Genomic DNA, 17,686 nt, shown 5'->3' with positions numbered 1-17,686 from the left:
TCTAATTCTTAGACTCTGTTTTTTTGGTATGTTTTCCTTCCATTTTGAATAGTGGCAGCTTTCTTGGTGGATATAGTTATTAGCATCGATTGGTTTGAACTAGGTTTTAGTGTTTATTTATTTTTTTTTATAAAAATTTCAAGGTCTAAAAAACTTATTTTTTCTCTACTTATTTCACTTGTGAACTTTATGTTTTTGTTGTTATTATTCATTTCTGTTAGAAATTCTTGGATTTTTTTTTCTGTCCCTTTCAATATGATGAAGATGTCATCAATGTAGCGCCTGTAAAGGACCAGATTTGCCGCAAGCCACTGGGATTCTAGAAATTTCTGTTCCCATAATCCCCATAAATAGGTTTGCGTAGCTTGGGGCAAATCTGGTCCCCATAGCAGTGCCACATTGTTGGTGATAAAATTATCCTTTAAAAGAAAAATAATTGTGGGTCAATATATATTGTATCCCATTTAATATAAATTCTATTTGTTTGCCTTTCAGTATATTATCTTCCTCTAGAAAGTGTTTTACTGCCTCAAGACCATCTTTATGATTAATACACGTGTAAAGCGAAGTAACATCACATGTTACCATTAGATAGTTTTCCTTCCATTCTATATTTTCTAGCATGTTTAATATATCAGTGGAATCCTTTAAATATGACTGCAGTACTTTGACATATTTCTGCAAGTATGTATCTAAATATGCTGATAAGTTTGAAGTGATAGATTTATTCCCGGAGACTATTGATCTGCCGGGAGGGGATAGTAAAGTCTTATGAATTTTAGGCAGACTATAAAACAGGGGAATCTTGGGAAAATCTTTATATAAGGAAATTCATTTCCTTCTCATTTATAATTCATTTCGTTAAAGCTATATTTAATAGGTTTTACTGTAATATTTACATTTTCTTCCATTTCCTTTATAGTTTGAAATTGTTTTTTACTTAAAGTTTTATTAATTTTTTTTCTCCTGAATGTTTTGTATATCCTTTAATATTAATTTTTTAAATGTTTCTATAACTGGCCCCTTTTCATGTTTGACTTTTTTTTTAATTGTGTGTGTATAAACCCTTTGTTGTCTATTAAGCTCTCATCTGCTTTTTTCTATCGTCAAATTTATTATAAATATTTGGGCATCTATAAATGTTCCAAATTTGTTTATTGTATTTGTGGGGGTGAATGAAAGCCCCTTCTTTAATACATCCTCTTGGGATTTATTTACAGTTATTGTACTTAAATTAAAAATTTCATTATTTTTATTTATATTTATTTATGACTCCTTAGTCTTACTCTCTGAGGTTTGCTTCCTCCCTCCTCTGGATCCTCTTTTTCTGATTCTAAGCCTTTTTTTTGTCTGTCCTCTCTTTGTGGTAAGGGATGTTTTCCCGGACTTTTTTGGCCTAACTCTAAAAAATTATCCGGGTTAGTCTTTTCTTTATTATTCTTTTTCTGTGGTTGTTGTTTTTCATTTTCTCTCTCTTTTTCTTTTATACTAAGTGTTTTTTCCTTAGATTTCTCGCTTTTATCAGTCAACTCCTCCTTTCTTTCTTCGTGTCTCAGTATCTCATATCTATTATGATGATTTAAATTTGTTTCTTTCTATAATGTCCATATCTATATTCCCTACTGTTCATTTGTCTATATTCTTGTTGTCTGTTATTGTATCCTCTTCTATTTAATGTTCATTAATTTCTATGATCATTGTAGCTATGTTGCCTATTATACATGGATTGTCTATCATTGTCATTTTAATGCCTTGGGGGATTAAGGATATTGTGTCTATAGTTAGTATCTCTATTTTCCTTATCAGTTCTATACCTATAATCTGTCTAGAGCTGCAACAACTAATCGTCATAATCGATAATAATCGATTATGAAAATAGTTGTCAACGAATCTCATAATTGATTAGTTGGTTTGCAATTAGTTGGTCTGTGCACAACACCAGCTGCTTCACTCCAATGAACTCCTGCAAATGATATTGTGTTTTATGGCTATGTCCTTAGCCTAAAGGATGTCTACAGACGTATACTTTTCACTTTTTCAGGACAGTATAAGTTTACAACTAACCCTGGCTTATGTGCAACCCAGATATAATAGGAGTCATCATTTGGATTGTTTATATTAAATTAGGTGATTTGGAACTATGCTTTGAGCTTGTTATTTACACCTACTGTAGTCCCTAGATTGATGGGTGTTATTTAAATTGATGTGCACTACAATCTGTTTCCACAATTATTAGCGGATTGCTTGCTTTTGATGATTATATGTACACTATAGATAAATATGTAAGGCTTTGTCCTTTTATTGATATATAGTCCTTAGCACTTTTGATTTGTTTTTGTATTGTTTTTTTATATTTTTAATAAATTGTGATAATATGTGCCAGATTCATCCTTTATAAGTATATATCTGTTATTTTTATAGCGGACTGGATATTTTCCCCTAACCTTATAGCTGGTTATTAACCATTGCATATAGATATTCAAGATCTTTTTTTATGTTAGAATGAAGTCAAGGGTTACTTTATTGAGAGGCCCCCTTGCCAAAATTCTACCTCTTGGTTTTGTTTTGCTTAATTATAAAACTGTGCTCTACTGCTTAAAAAATTGACAAACAGTTGTGTTAATGTAAAGTTTTAGTCTGAAGTTTATATTTGTAACACTCAGTATGTGGATTCTATTTAAAATATAGGAAACAATTATTGATTCTTTTTTTATCCGATTAGTCGATTAATCGAAAAAATAAATCGGTCGATTAATCGATTATGAAAATAATCGTTAGTTGCAGCCCTAACTGTTATCTGTCTTTTGTTCATTGTGTCTAAATCTTTCAGATGTATAGTTCCCAGATTTCCTGTAATCATGATAATTTGCTACTCCTTCAGTATTGTACCTGGAGGTATTAAATTCTACTCTCGAATGTTTATCTTTAGGTGTGTATTGATCCCTCTTATAATCATAATTTTGTTCATTATATGTTTTTTGTTCATTATATGTTTTTTCAATTTTTTTATAGTTACCTCTCCATGTATGGGATATATACTTCTTTTCATCAGGATTATTAATATGGGTTAAATAGTCATCTTTGACTCTATTGAATTTATTTATTTAAATTTTTAATAATTCTTCCTTTGTTGTCCTCATTACTTCTTTCATTTCTTTATCTTTCTTCTTGAAATCTTCTAAACTGATATATTCAGCAAATTTTCCTTCTAAATTTTGCATTTCTATTTCTAATTTTAGTAAAATTTAATTCCTATATTCTTTGATTAACTTCATGAGTTTAAAAGGTGCTTCCTCTAAAATGTTACTCCATTTTTCTTTAAACTCTAGGTCTTCTGTGTTAAATGTACATTCATTCTTTATTCTAAGTCCTCTGGGTACCCTTTTAGACTCTAAATATTTATCTAAAAATATGTACTCCGTTTTGTGCTTCATTTCTAATAATAATCTGCTTTCTAATTCCTTCATTAATTCATACATTGACTCAACATTACCTGTAGATATCATAACATCTCCTGAAAACAAGGTGTTCATATCCTTATACATTTCATTTCTAAATGCAAAAACACTTTTCTCAGCCATATTCTGCAGCTGTAAACAATAGGGGGTGTGCTACAGCGCTAATCTGTACACCTATAAATAATAGTCGCAGTTAGGTATATCTCCTTGAATACCTGAACACAATGATAGATACTTATGCTTATTACTATAAAAAATATAGGTTGGCCAAACCTGCGGCGCCACCTAGTGGCTAAATATTCTAGGTTCTAACTGAGAGTAAAATCCACAATTGTAGTGTCAAAAGAGGGATTAATTAGATTGGTAAACCAATAATAGACGCTGTGGGTCTGCGCTTGAACTACATGCATATGACTCTAGGATATGATGTAAACAAAAAAAAGAGAGACCAAAGTGGTAGGAACTAATAAAGGACTAGTAAAGATAGTCGTAATCAAAAATATTGATTTACAAGTAGGCTCTGTATAGTAGAAAATGAAATCACAACTGTGAAAGAGAAAGTTTTAAAATAAATGCAAGAAAACAAAAATAATACAATCAACAAATTCCCAAAAGAAATTTAAAATATTACTATTTCACAAAAGGATGAGAGCTCAATCCTATTGGCTGATTGGAACAGCCAATAGGATGAGAGCTGCTCAAATCCTATTGGCTGATTGGATCAGCCAAAAGGATTTTAGCAGCTCTAATCCTATTGGCTGATTGGAACCTTTCAGCCAATAGGAATGCAAGGGACGCCAACTTGGATGACGTCACTTGCATTCAAGTTCCATTTTACGGCGGTGACCGAATTGAAGAGGAGCTCTGCACCGGATGTCTTCAGGATGGACCCGCTCTGCGCCGGATGGATGATATAAGAGGCCGCATTGATTGAAGACTTCACCGGATGGATGAAGATAGAAGAGGCCGTCCGGATGAAGACTTCTTGCCGCCCGGATGAAGACTTCTTGCCGCCTGGATGAAGACTTCTTGCCGCCCGGATGAAAACTTCTTGCTGGCTGGATCCCTCAAGCGGAACTTCAAAAACTGTAAGTGGATCGTCGGGGGTTAGTGTTAGGTTTATTTAAGGTTTTTTTTGGGTGGGTTTTATTTTTAGAGTAGGGTCTGGGCAGGTAAAAGAGCTAAATGCCCTTTTAAGGGCAATGCCCATACAAATGCCCTTTTCAGGGCAATGGGGAGCTTAGGTTTTTTAGATAGGCTTTTTATTTTGGGGGGGGGTTGGTTAGGTGGGTGGTGGGTTTTACTGTTGGGGGGTGTTTGTATTTTTTTTTACAGGTAAAAGAGCTGATATCTTTGGGGCAATGCGATGCAAAAGGCCCTTTTAAGGGCCATTGGTAGTTTATTGTAGGCAAGGGGGGGGTTTATTTTGGGGGCTTTTTAATTTTGATAGGGCTATTAGATTAGGGTTAATTAGTTTTTATTTTTGATACTGTGGTTTGTTTGTTTTTGTAACTTAGTGTTTGCTCGTTTTGTAACAGCGTTTTTTGTTTGTAATTTAGTAATTTTAATAAGGTTAAATAGTATATTTAAATAATTTGAGTAGGGTAAGGGTTAATTTGTAATATAGTTAATTTAATTGCTAGTTTAATGTAATTGTAGTATAATAGTTAGGGTAGGTTAATTAATAGTTTAATATAGTTTATTTTAATTCTAAAGGTAAGTTTTAATTTATTATAAGATAGGGATGTTGTAATTTTAATGTAAAGTTAGCGGGTTGTTAGGTTTAGGGGTTAATAGCTTCATTTAGTTTATGGCGATGTGGGGGCTGGCAGTTTAGGGGTTAATAGGTTTAGTTAAAGGTAGTGATGTGGGAGGCCAGAAGTTTAGGGCTTAATACGTTTATTTAGGTGGCGGCGGGGTTCGGGAGCAGCGGAATAGGGGTTAATCATTTCATTTAGGTTGCGGCTATGTCGGGGCGTTTAGACTCGGGTTTATGTTAGGGTGTTAGGTGTAAACGTAAATTGTTTTCTGCCATATAAATCAATGGGATATCTGGCAGCATCGAACATAAGCTTTCGCTGCTTTCAGACTCCCATTAATTCCTATGGCATCCGCAGCCTCCAGGGTGGTGGATTGAAAACCAGGTACGCTGGGCAGGAATAGCCGCGAGCGTACCTGTTAACTATTTGATAACTTTGAAAAAGTGTCAAATAGTGCCGAATGTGTATTCGGAACATCTGTAATGATGTAAGCATGGATCTGTGTCGGATTGAGACCGGTGGATCGTATGTTACGTCACAGATTTCAAATTTTGCCGGTCTGTAGGCTTTAAAAGTAGGTCGAATCAAGCTCGCCACAATTACGCTGCGGAATTCCAGCATATTTGCGGTTGACGGCTTGATAAATATCCCCCATAATGTGCCTGCCCACTGCCAAAAAAAATCCTGTATAAAGGATTTTAAAAATGTCCCCATCTACTGCATATGACATATTTTTCTGAAGTGCAAGTCTCCAACACCTAGAAGACAAAAGCACTTACCTGCAGTCTAGCTGTCCGGCAGGAAGACAGCTCACAAGGCGTGAAAGGACACATACTCCTTACAGAGACCTGCAGAAAAAGAAAGAACAAAGTAACCAACTCTGGCTTTCTGTACTATGGGCAGCAATGTGTTAGAAAACAAAGCAAGGACTACCTCACAACTTCCTAACTGCTTAAAAGCCACCACTACTCTACTGAAGAGATTGACGTGGACACAGCTAAACCCGAATCCTTGCTTGCAGGGAAAAGTACCCAAAAAAGGAATTTATTTCTTCAGACACCAAACTTCACCTCTTCCATTGACAAAGGCAAAGAGAATGACTGGGGATTATGGGTAGGGGGGTGACACTTAACAGCTTTGCTGTGGTGCTCTTTGCCTCCTCCTGCTGGCCAGGAGTGATATTCCCACTAGTAATTGAATGATGTTGTGGACTCTCCATATCTTAGGAAAGAAATTACATATTTGACTTATTTGTGAGTATTTCAAAACATTTGGGAGGAAACCGTTGTTTTGTGCATGGATAATAAAAATTGTAGTGGATATATTCTCTCTATGGAAAAAAACTTGTAACTTAGTGTATTCACAGTGTGATGATAGAAGCTGCGGTAACTTTCTGCTATGAGAAATAAAATAAAATCCATTGAGCAAACATGCTTAGTATAGCCATTATGCCCATATTCAAATTCCATTAATACTGCTTAATAAATATCACAATGGTTTTGGAATATAAGATGTTCATTTTAAACATGCTAAATATTATTAACATGATATACTCTACAAGGAAATCAACCCAAAGACATCTAATGCATACATAAGCTGCCAAATAGCCTTTGTATTTGTCCTCTTTATTTGGATTGTGAAATTCTATGCTGATACCAAGAACCTATCAAATAAAAACACAGTTTCATTAGGTTTTCAGTTGAAAACTAGTTTGTGGCTGAGGCTTTTAATCAGCAGAAGTCACTTGGAAATATGGCCACTTGAAAAACACAACAATAATATCAGATAAATATGAAAACTCTATGGCCTAGTTTTCATTGAGGTGGTAAAGTTTGGGAACTGGTGGTAAGAAAAATTCTTGACTTTAATGGACATAAAAGTTTTTACTACCAGTTTACAAACATTACCACCTCAAAGAAAACTAGGCCTATATCAGTCAACAATGGAAACTAGGCCAATAACGGAAACATTTTTATCGAGGCCATAATGAGCTAAGTAGAGCTTACTATAACCATAAAATGATAGTACTATCTATATTATCTATACTGGTTTAAAAAGAACACATTTTTAGTATTAAAATACATAAAAACCATAACATGCTTCAATGGCAAGGTGATATTCAAAGATACACAATAAATATGCCAATTAGACTTCAGATTACTTATTCATACGCAAAATTTTTGATCTATACTAAGATTACCTTGACTTGAATAATGATCACTTCGCCTAACATTCAAATTCATTCCAGCTTTGGCTAGCTGAGAAACAACTGCAACACGATTGTGAATGGCAGCATGATGAATTGTTGTGTATCCAGATTCATCAACAGCACTAAGTCCAGACAGAGGAGTTTTTCGACAGAATGTGTAAAAAATTGCCGCCAGCCCCCTTTCAGCAGCAGACTTCAACCCAAATGGCCCATTCTGAAAAACAATTCCAACTTAATATATAGCACAGCATCCCATAGCACCTTATCAAATCAGTCTTATAGAAAAGCCAACTATCTTACCTAGCCAATTAGTAATCTGGCCTCCTCAACAGGCCTGTCATAGACAGCACCAAGAGGCAGTTTACAGACATCAGCACTTACCTGGCCAGCACCATGAAATCCCTTTACTCTTGTCAGTTGCATTCTATTACACATAGTGGCAATTTTAACCATAAACAGACAATCATGCTATGTATAAGTTACCTTGCATTTAAGGGCCTTTTTATAGCCAAATCTCTTTTTGAACTGTTCGAGGAGTTGGATATCAGTTAATGGGAGCCTCTTAGGTTTTAGTGTGCTAATTATGCCATTTATTGCTCCCCACCATTGTCTTTTTAGCATTGGCTGATAGAAATCTTCCAGCTGGACTGCAATGGCGTAATAACTACAATAAAGATCATAGAAGTGAAATGTACAGGTTTATAGACTACAAAATAATACAAAAGATAGAAACACATTACACTAACTGTAGAATCCATAACATTCAACCTCCTGTTTTATTCAATTACAGATCAGAAACTTTTGTAATTTTATTTCAGTAATAATTGATCAACTTATATAGAGAATTTCTACTACAATATCAATATTTGATTTTTTATTGTTTTCAAGAATAGAGGAGGACATTTCCTGATTCAGATAGAGCATATAAGTTTAGAACACTTTCTAATTTACTTCTATAATGACCTCTACCTCTTTCTCTTTTCTCCTTTCCAATATTAACATGTTGAGGTAGGCTCACAAGTGTGCACCTGTCTTGATCACCATATAGCATCAATGTTTATACCAATGTAATACATATATACATTATACAGCAAGACATGAACACACTCTGGGGGATATCTATCAAGCCGTCAACCGCAAATACGCCGGAATTCCGCATCGTAATTGTTTTGCAAGATTGATCCGACCTAGTTGTCAAAGCCTACAGACCGGCAAATGTTGAAATTTGTGACGTAACATACGATCTGCCCGTCTCAATCCGACGCAGATCGATGCTTACGTCATTACAGATGTTCCGAATACACATTCGGCTCCGACACTTTTTCCCATTTACCAAAGAGTTAACAGGTACGCTCCCTGCTATTCCGGCTCAGCGTACCAGGTTTCCAATCCACTACCCTGGAGGCCACGGATGACATAGAAATCAATGGGAGTCTGAAAGCAGCGAAAGCTTATGTTCGATGCTGCCAGATATCCCATTGATTTATATGGTAGAAAACAAGTGACGTTTACACCTAACACCCTAACATAAACCCTGAGTCTAAACACCCCTAATCTGCCGCCCCCCGACATCGCCGCAATCTAAATAAAATGTATTAACCCCTATTCCGCCGCTCCCCGACACCTATGCCACTAAATAAAGTTGTTAACCCTTATTCTGCCGCTCCCCAACCCCGCCGCAACCTAAATAAAGTTATTAACCCCTATTCTGCCGCTCCCCTACACCGCCAACACTAAATAAACATATTAACCCCTAAACCTCTGGCCTTCCACATCACCACCACTAACTAAACCTATTAACCCCTAAACCATCAGCCCCCCACATCGCCATAAACTAAATAAAGCTATTAACCCCTAAACCTAACAACCCGCTAACGTTAAATTAAAATTACAATATCCCTATCTTCAAATAAATTTAAATTTACCTGTAGAATTAAAATAAACTATATTAAACTATTAATTAACCTACCCTAACTATTATTCTACAATTAAATTAAACTAGCAATTAAATTAATTAAATTACATATTAAAAACCTAACCCTACTCAAATTATTTAAATATACTATTAAACCTTAATAAAAGTACTACATTACCAAAAGAAAAAAAAATTAAGTTACAAAAAAAACCCCACTAAATTACGAAAAATAAAAAAACCACATTATCAAAAATAAAAAAGAATTACACCTAATCTAATAGCCCTATCAAAATAAAAAAGCCCCCCCAAAATACCCCCCCCCAGCCTACAATAAACTACCAATGGCCCTTAAAAGGACCTTTTGTGGGGCATTGCCCCAAATAAATCAGCTCTTTTACCTGTAAAAAAAATACTAACACCCCCCCAACAGTTAAACCCACCACCCACCTAACAAACCCCCCCAAATAAAAAACCTATCTAAAATAACCTAAGCTCCCCATTGCCCTGAAAAGGGCATTTGTATGGGCATTGCCCTTAAAAGGGCATTTAGCACCTCTTACATGCCCAGACCCTAATCTAAAAATAAAACCCACCCAAAAAACTCTTAAATAAACCTAACACTAACCCCCGACAATCCACTTACAGTTATTGAAGTCCCGCTTGAAGGATCCATCCAGCCAGCAAGAAGGCTTCATTCAGACGTCCTCTTTGATCTTCATCTAGCCGGCGAAGTCCTCATCCATGTGGCAAGAAGTCTTCATTCAGACGGCATCTTCTATCTACTTCTATCTAAGTGGATCGTCATGGGTTACTGTGAGGTTTATTTAAGGGTTTTTTGGGTGGGTTTTATTTTTAAGATTAGGTTATGGGCATGTAAAAGAGCTAAATGCCCTTTTAAGGGCAATGCCCATACAAATGCCCTTTTCAGGGCAATGGGGAGCTTAGTTTATTTTATTTGGGGGGGTTGGTTGGTTGGGTGGTGGGTTTAACTGTTGGGGGGTGTTTATAGTTTTTTTTTACAGGTAAAAGAGCTGATTTCTTTGGGGCAATGCCCCATAAAAGGCCCTTTTAAGGGCCATTGGTAGTTTATTGTAGGATAGGGGTTTTTTACTTTTGGGGGGAGGGGGGGCATTTTTATTTTTATAGGGCTATTAGATTAGGTGTAATTCTTTTTTATTTTTGATAATGTGTTTTTTTATTTTTCGTAATTTAGTGTTTGTTTTTTGTAACTTATTTTTTTTTTTTGGTAATGTAGTACTTTTAATAAGGTTTAATAGTATATTTAAACAATTTGAGTAGGGTTAGGGTTTTTTAATATGTAATTTAATTAATTGAATTGGTAGTTTAATTTAATTGTATTATAATAGGGTAGGTTAATTAATAGTTTAATATAGTTTATTTTAATTCTACAGGTAAGTTTAAATTTATTTGAAGATAGGGATGTTGTAGTTTTAATTTAAAGTTAGCGGGTTGTTAGGTTTAGGGGTTAATAGCTTAATTTATTTTTTGGCGATGTGGGAGGCTGGCGGTTTAGGGGTTAATAGGTTTATTTAGGTTGCGGCGGGGTCGGAGAGAGGCGGGATAGGGGTTACTAACTTTATTTAGGTTGCGACAGGGTAGGGGAGCGGCGGGATAGGGGTTAAACATTTTAGTATAGTGGCAGCGTTTAATGATAGGGTATAAATAAAGTTGGTAAAAAAAAACGAAGAGCAGCGTCATTGATGACTGTTAGTTAACAACAGTCCGATGCTCATCCCCCCGTACTTGGTGCGCGTGTTTTTTTCCGGCCTCTTTTATAAATAAGGAGAGCATATTGAGATACGCGGCCGCGATGTTATGCGATCTTAGGCAAACGTATTGATGCCGGCGAATGTATCAAAGTTGACGGCTTGATAAATATCTCCCTCTGAGCCTACCTCATTATGCCATTATGGAAAGAGGCTACGTTTCAACATAGGAAACATTGCATGTTCTTCACTGCCATATGCAGATTATGGGGCAATTGAATCTTTTTGCACTATATAACTTTTTATCCAGTCTGGCTATTTCACTATTGGCCTGGCTGTTTTCCTTCACTTATATGTTCTATTTCCCCTGCTGCATGGCTGTCATAGTTGTCTAAAGTATTACATTTTTTCATCAAAGGTTACATCTGTTTCCCCACAATCAGTGCCATTGAGGGCTGCATGCTCCCCCTGGGCTGCCAGTTGCACCCTGACAACAAAAGCAGTCCACTGCTGTGGTTTTGTCTCTCTTACTTTAGCATTGCGCATACACTCTTGTTGGCTGGTTTTAGTGTTTCTCACAGTACTAAACTGTTCCTTACTTTGTTTTTACATACTCTGCTGTTAAAAAACAGATCCAAATAAGTTTCTGCCTTATAACATAATTAATAAGGACTAATGTTAAACAGTGTTTATGATTAACCTATATTTGCACAATACACATCAGAAATACGAGCAATATAAATGTAAAAGGTACGTTAAAACTTAAGTTTAAGCTTGCATAAAAAATATGTCTGCGAATAATTCATATTGCATTGCTGCATGCGCTTGTTGGCAAGAACAATCCTTACTGTTGTATTAGCACTCATTGACCTACACTCATTGACATTTGTGAGGTTGCCAAGGAACCTGGTTGCAAAGGAGAGATCATGTCTGAAATTTTGATTGAGCATCACTTCATCTATATTTTCTAGGGTTAAGTTAGTGGGCTTTCCTGACATTATTATCTATAGAGGTTCTAGAGATTAACCTAGACTAAGGCCCAGGATCCAGAATTCAATATGACTCAATTGCCCTTGTCAAGTTACTCATCTTGCGGTGGTGTCTTTTAATGTCGTCTAATTTTTATTTTCCTTTTATTTCTCTCTGTTTTCAAGTTTTCTAGCGTGGACTGCAGGGATGCTTTTTTTACATTTTAATTCATTTGTTGTGTATTGTTTTAAAGGTGTTGTTGTGATGTTGGTATCCTTCACAGTTCAATGCGGCTAGGGATGAAGAGCTACAAAATCAATGCTGCACCACAAAATATAATGGGACAAGTGGATAACACAAATCCGCAAATTTTAAATAATGTTGTTTATTCCACAAGATATTTATTATAGTGATTAATATTTGTCTGAGATTTAGAGGAATTGGGCTCCTTTGCTCAGGCTTCTGCCTTCTCGCTGTTTTCTTCTCTTTAGATGATCATATTTACTAGAAGTTTGTGGGAGCTGGGCATGTTCACCTAGATACCAGTCTCTTTATTTGCTTTCTCACCCCCATCTTACCCACACTGGTGTGGATGTTGGTATTATCAATCCTTATACATAATGGATCCCAGTGATCATTATTTAGATATTACTTAGCATTTATTGTTCCATTTTATTATTTTAAAATCAGCAAATGATTAATGTTTTGTTCTTAAATTTTATGTGCTTAAAGGGATAGTAAAGTCAAAATTAAAATTGATTCGGATAGAACATATCATTTTAAATTACTTTCCTATTTACTTCTATTATCTAATTTGCTTAATGTTCTTGGTATCATTTGTTGAAAAGTATACCCAATTAGACTCAGGAGCAGCATTTCACTATTGAGAGCAAGCTATGAATTGGTGGCTATACACATATGCCAGTTGTTATTGGCTAACCCAAAGTGTTCAACTAGCTCCCAGTAGCGCATTGCTGCTCTTTCAACAAAGGATACCAAGTAAATTGTTAAGTTGTTTAAAATTGTATGCTGCATCTGAATAATAAATTGTATGCTGCATCTGAATAATAAATTGTATGCTGCATCTGAATATAAATTGTATGCTGCATCTGAATATAAATTGTATGCTGCATAAGAATTATAAATTGTATGCTGCATCTGAATTATAAATCGTATGCTGCATCTGAATATAAATTGTATGCTGCATCTGAATAATAAATTGTATGCTGCATCTGAATTATAAATTGTATGCTGCAACTGAATTATAAATTGTATGCTGCATCTGAATTAGAAATTGTATGCTGCATCTGAATTATAAATTGTATGCTGCATCTGAATCATACATTGTATGCTGCATCTGAATTATAAAATGTATGCTGCATCTGAATAATAAATTGTATGCTGAATCTGAATTATAAATTGTATGCTGCATCTGAATATAAATCGTATGCTGCATCTCAGTGGCGTCACTAGGGTTGGTGTCACCCGGTGCGGTAAGTCATGGTGTCACCCCCCCCCAGAAAGAAGACACACACAAAAACACAGGCAAACACACATACAAACACTCAGACACACTTAAAAACATACTCAGATGCACACACAAACACTCGGAAACACACTCAGACACACACACAAAAACACACACACAAAAACACTGAGACACACAAAAACTCAGACACACACATACAAAATATGTAAACTGCACTGCATTAATTAGGAAGCTCATGCCTAGAGCTGCTCCCTGGCTCAGCAGAACATCAAATGAAAGATAAACAGAGCACTCTAAAATAAATCACTGAAGAAAAGGTTTAGGCGCGCAAACTATGAAAATTCTGCTCTCTGACTCTGTTCCAAGTCTGTCAGTGCACAGCCCTGGGCCGCATGTCTCTGAGCAGTGAGCACAGATAGGCAGGAAGGTTTAGGCTAGCAGCGCAACTTTGCAAACCCCACGGAACACCCACAACATTCATAGTTAAATTGGGCAGGGGAGGAGCAAAGTACAAACAAGCAAAAGCAGCCGGGAAAACTATTTGTTGAAATTGCAGCACTGGCTCAAGGGGCAAAAAAATTGTGTGTCTACAACTTCCCCAGTCCCACTAATGTTCACAAATGCCAGCCTCTAATAAAATAATCTATGCATCTCAACATTGTATTTCTTTGAATTTCAATAAAAATTTTTGGTGTCACTCTCTGGAGGGTGTCACCCGGGTGAGGCCCGCCCCCCCCCCCCCCCCCCTAGTGACGCCACTGCTGCATCTGAATATAAATTGTATGCTGCATCTGAATAATAAATTGTATGCTGCATAAGAATTATAAATTGTATGCTGCATCTGAATATAAATTGCATGCTGCATCTGAATATAAATTGTATGCTGCATCTGAATATAAACTGTATGCTGCATCTGAATTATAAATTGTATGCTGCATCTGTATATAAATTGTATGCAGCATCTGAATTATAAATTGTATGCTGCATCTGAATATAAATTGTATGCTGCATCTGTATATAAATTGTATGCTGCATCTGTATATAAATTGTATGCTGCATCTGAATAATAAATTGTATGCTGCATCTGAATATAAATTGTATGCTGCATCTGAATATAAATTGTATGCTGCATCTGTATAATAAATTGTATGCTGCATCTGAATATAAATTGTATGCTGCATCTGAATATAAATTGTATGCTGCATCTGAATATAAATTGTATGCTGCATCTGAATTATAAATTGTACGCTGCATCTGAATATAAATTGTATGCTGCATCTGAATATAAATTGTATGCTGCATCTGAATACATATTGTAAGCTGCATCTGAATATAAATTGTATGCGGCATCTGAATCATAAATTGTATGCTGCATCTGAATAATAAATTGTATGCTGAATCTGAATTATAAATTGTATGCTGCATCTGAATATTAAATTGTATGCTGCATCTGAATATAAATTGTATGCTGCATCTGAATATAAATTGTATGCTGCATCTGAATAATAAATTGTATGCTGCATCTGAATATAAACTGTATGCTGCATCTGAATTATAAATTGTATGCTGCATCTGAATATAAATTGTATGCTGCATCTGAATAATAAATTGTATGCTGCATCTGAATATAAACTGTATGCTGCATCTGAATATAAATTGTATGATGCATCTGTATATAAATTGTATGCTGCATCTGTATATAAATTGTATGCTGCATCTGAATAATAAATTGTATGCTGCATCTGAATATAAATTTTATGCTGCATCTGTATATAAATTGTATGCTGCATCTGCATATAAATTGTATGCTGCATCTGAATAATAAATTGTATGCTGCATCTGAATATAAATTGTATGCTGCATCTGTATAATAAATTGTATGCTGCATCTGAATAATAAATTGTATGCTGCATCTGAATATAAATTGTATGCTGCATCTGAATATAAATTGTATGCTGCATCTGAATTATAAATTGTACGCTGCATCTGAATATAAATTGTATGCTGCATCTGAATATAAATTGTATGCTGCATCTGTATATAAATTGTATGCTGCATCTGTATATAAATTGTATGCTGCATCTGAATAATAAATTGTATGCTGCATCTGAATATAAATTGTATGCTGCATCTGAATAATAAATTGTATGCTGCATCTGAATATAAATTTTATGCTGCATCTGTATAATAAATTGTATGCTGCATCTGAATAATAAATTGTATGCTGCATCTGAATATAAATTGTATGCTGCATCTGAATTATAAATTGTACGCTGCATCTGAATATAAATTGTATGCTGCATCTGAATATAAATTGTATGCTGCATCTGAATATAAATTGTAAACTGCACTGCATTAATTAGGAAGCTCATGCCTAGAGCTGCTCCCTGGCTCAGCAGAACATCAAATGAAAGATAAACAGAGCACTCTAAAATAAATCACTGAAGAAAAGGTTTAGGCGCGCAAACTATGAAAATTCTGCTCTCTGACTCTGTTCCAAGTCTGTCAGTGCACAGCCCTGGGCCGCATGTCTCTGAGCAGTGAGCACAGATAGGCAGGAAGGTTTAGGCTAGCAGCGCAACTTTGCAAACCCCACGGAACACCCACAACATTCATAGTTAAATTGGGCAGGGGAGGAGCAAAGTACAAACAAGCAAAAGCAGCCGGGAAAACTATTTGTTGAAATTGCAGCACTGGCTCAAGGGGCAAAAAAATTGTGTGTCTACAACTTCCCCAGTCCCACTAATGTTCACAAATGCCAGCCTCTAATAAAATAATCTATGCATCTCAACATTGTATTTCTTTGAATTTCAATAAAAAATTTTGGTGTCACTCTCTGGAGGGTGTCACCCGGGTGAGGCCCGCCCCCCCCCGCACCCCCCTAGTGACGCCACTGCTGCATCTGAATATAAATTGTATGCTGCATCTGAATAATAAATTGTATGCTGCATAAGAATTATAAATTGTATGCTGCATCTGAATATAAATTGCATGCTGCATATAAATTGTATGCTGTATCTGAATAATAAATTGTATGCTGTATCTGAATAATAAATTGTATGCTGCATCTGAATTATAAATTGTATGCTGCATCTGAATAATAAATTGTATGCTGCATCTGAATAATAAATTGTATGCTGCATCTGAATATAAATTGTATGCTGCATCTGAATAATAAATTGTATGCTGCATCTGTATATAAATTGTATGCAGCATCTGAATTATAAATTGTATGCTGCATCTGAATAATAAATTGTATGCTGCATCTAAATATAAATTGTATGCTGCATCTGAATATAAATTGTATGCTGCATCTGAATAATAAATTGTATGCTGCATCTAAATATAAATTGTATGCTGCATCTGAATATAAATTGCATGCTGCATCTGAATATAAATTGTATGCTGCATCTGAATAATAAATTGTATGCTGCATCTGAATATAAATTGTATGCTGCATCTGAATATAAATTGTATGCTGCATCTGAATTATAAATTGTACGCTGCATCTGAATATAAATTGTATGCTGCATCTGAATATAAATTGTATGCTGCATCTGTATATAAATTGTATGCTGCATCTGTATATAAATTGTATGCTGCATCTGAATAATAAATTGTATGCTGCATCTGAATATAAATTGTATGCTGCATCTGTATATAAATTGTATGCTGCCTCTGTATATAAATTGTATGCTGCATCTGAATAATAAATTGTATGCTGCATCTGAATATAAATTGTATGCTGCATCTGTATAATAAATTGTATGCTGCATCTGAATAATAAATTGTATGCTGCATCTGAATATAAATTGTATGCTGCATCTGAATTATAAATTGTACGCTGCATCTGAATATAAATTGTATGCTGCATCTGAATATAAATTGTATGCTGCATCTGAATATAAATTGTAAGCTGCATCTGAATATAAATTGTATGCTGCATCTGAATCATAAATTGTATGCTGCATCTGAATAATAAATTGTATGCTGCATCTGAATAATAAAAAAATATTTCTGGGTTTTATGCAGGGCCGGTCTACACAGGCGAAAGTGCATTTTGCCCCCCCCCCCCCCGCCATCACGACACCATAACCCCTCCGACAATATTATCCCAATATTAAAAAATATTTAATGACATAAGGACTGGTGAGGCTAG

General features: G+C 35.3%; 1 protein-coding gene across 1 annotated transcript in view; it reads right to left on the bottom strand.

Annotated features, from left to right (window-relative positions):
• ANKAR (ankyrin and armadillo repeat containing) overlaps positions 1–17,686 on the bottom strand; it is a 510,409-nt gene that overhangs the window by 476,194 nt on the left and 16,529 nt on the right. Inside the window, exons 5-6 of the mRNA XM_053698605.1 lie at positions 7,911–8,091; positions 7,419–7,641 (exon numbers count right to left, since the gene is read on the bottom strand). Coding sequence (XP_053554580.1) covers positions 7,419–7,641; positions 7,911–8,091 — 404 coding nt within the window. The remainder of the gene's footprint in view (positions 1–7,418; positions 7,642–7,910; positions 8,092–17,686) is intronic.

Source organism: Bombina bombina, chromosome 1 (assembly GCF_027579735.1).
Source record: "Bombina bombina isolate aBomBom1 chromosome 1, aBomBom1.pri, whole genome shotgun sequence".
Classification (NCBI taxonomy): Eukaryota; Metazoa; Chordata; class Amphibia; order Anura; family Bombinatoridae; genus Bombina; species Bombina bombina.
This window is presented reverse-complemented; position numbering and strand designations above follow the sequence as displayed.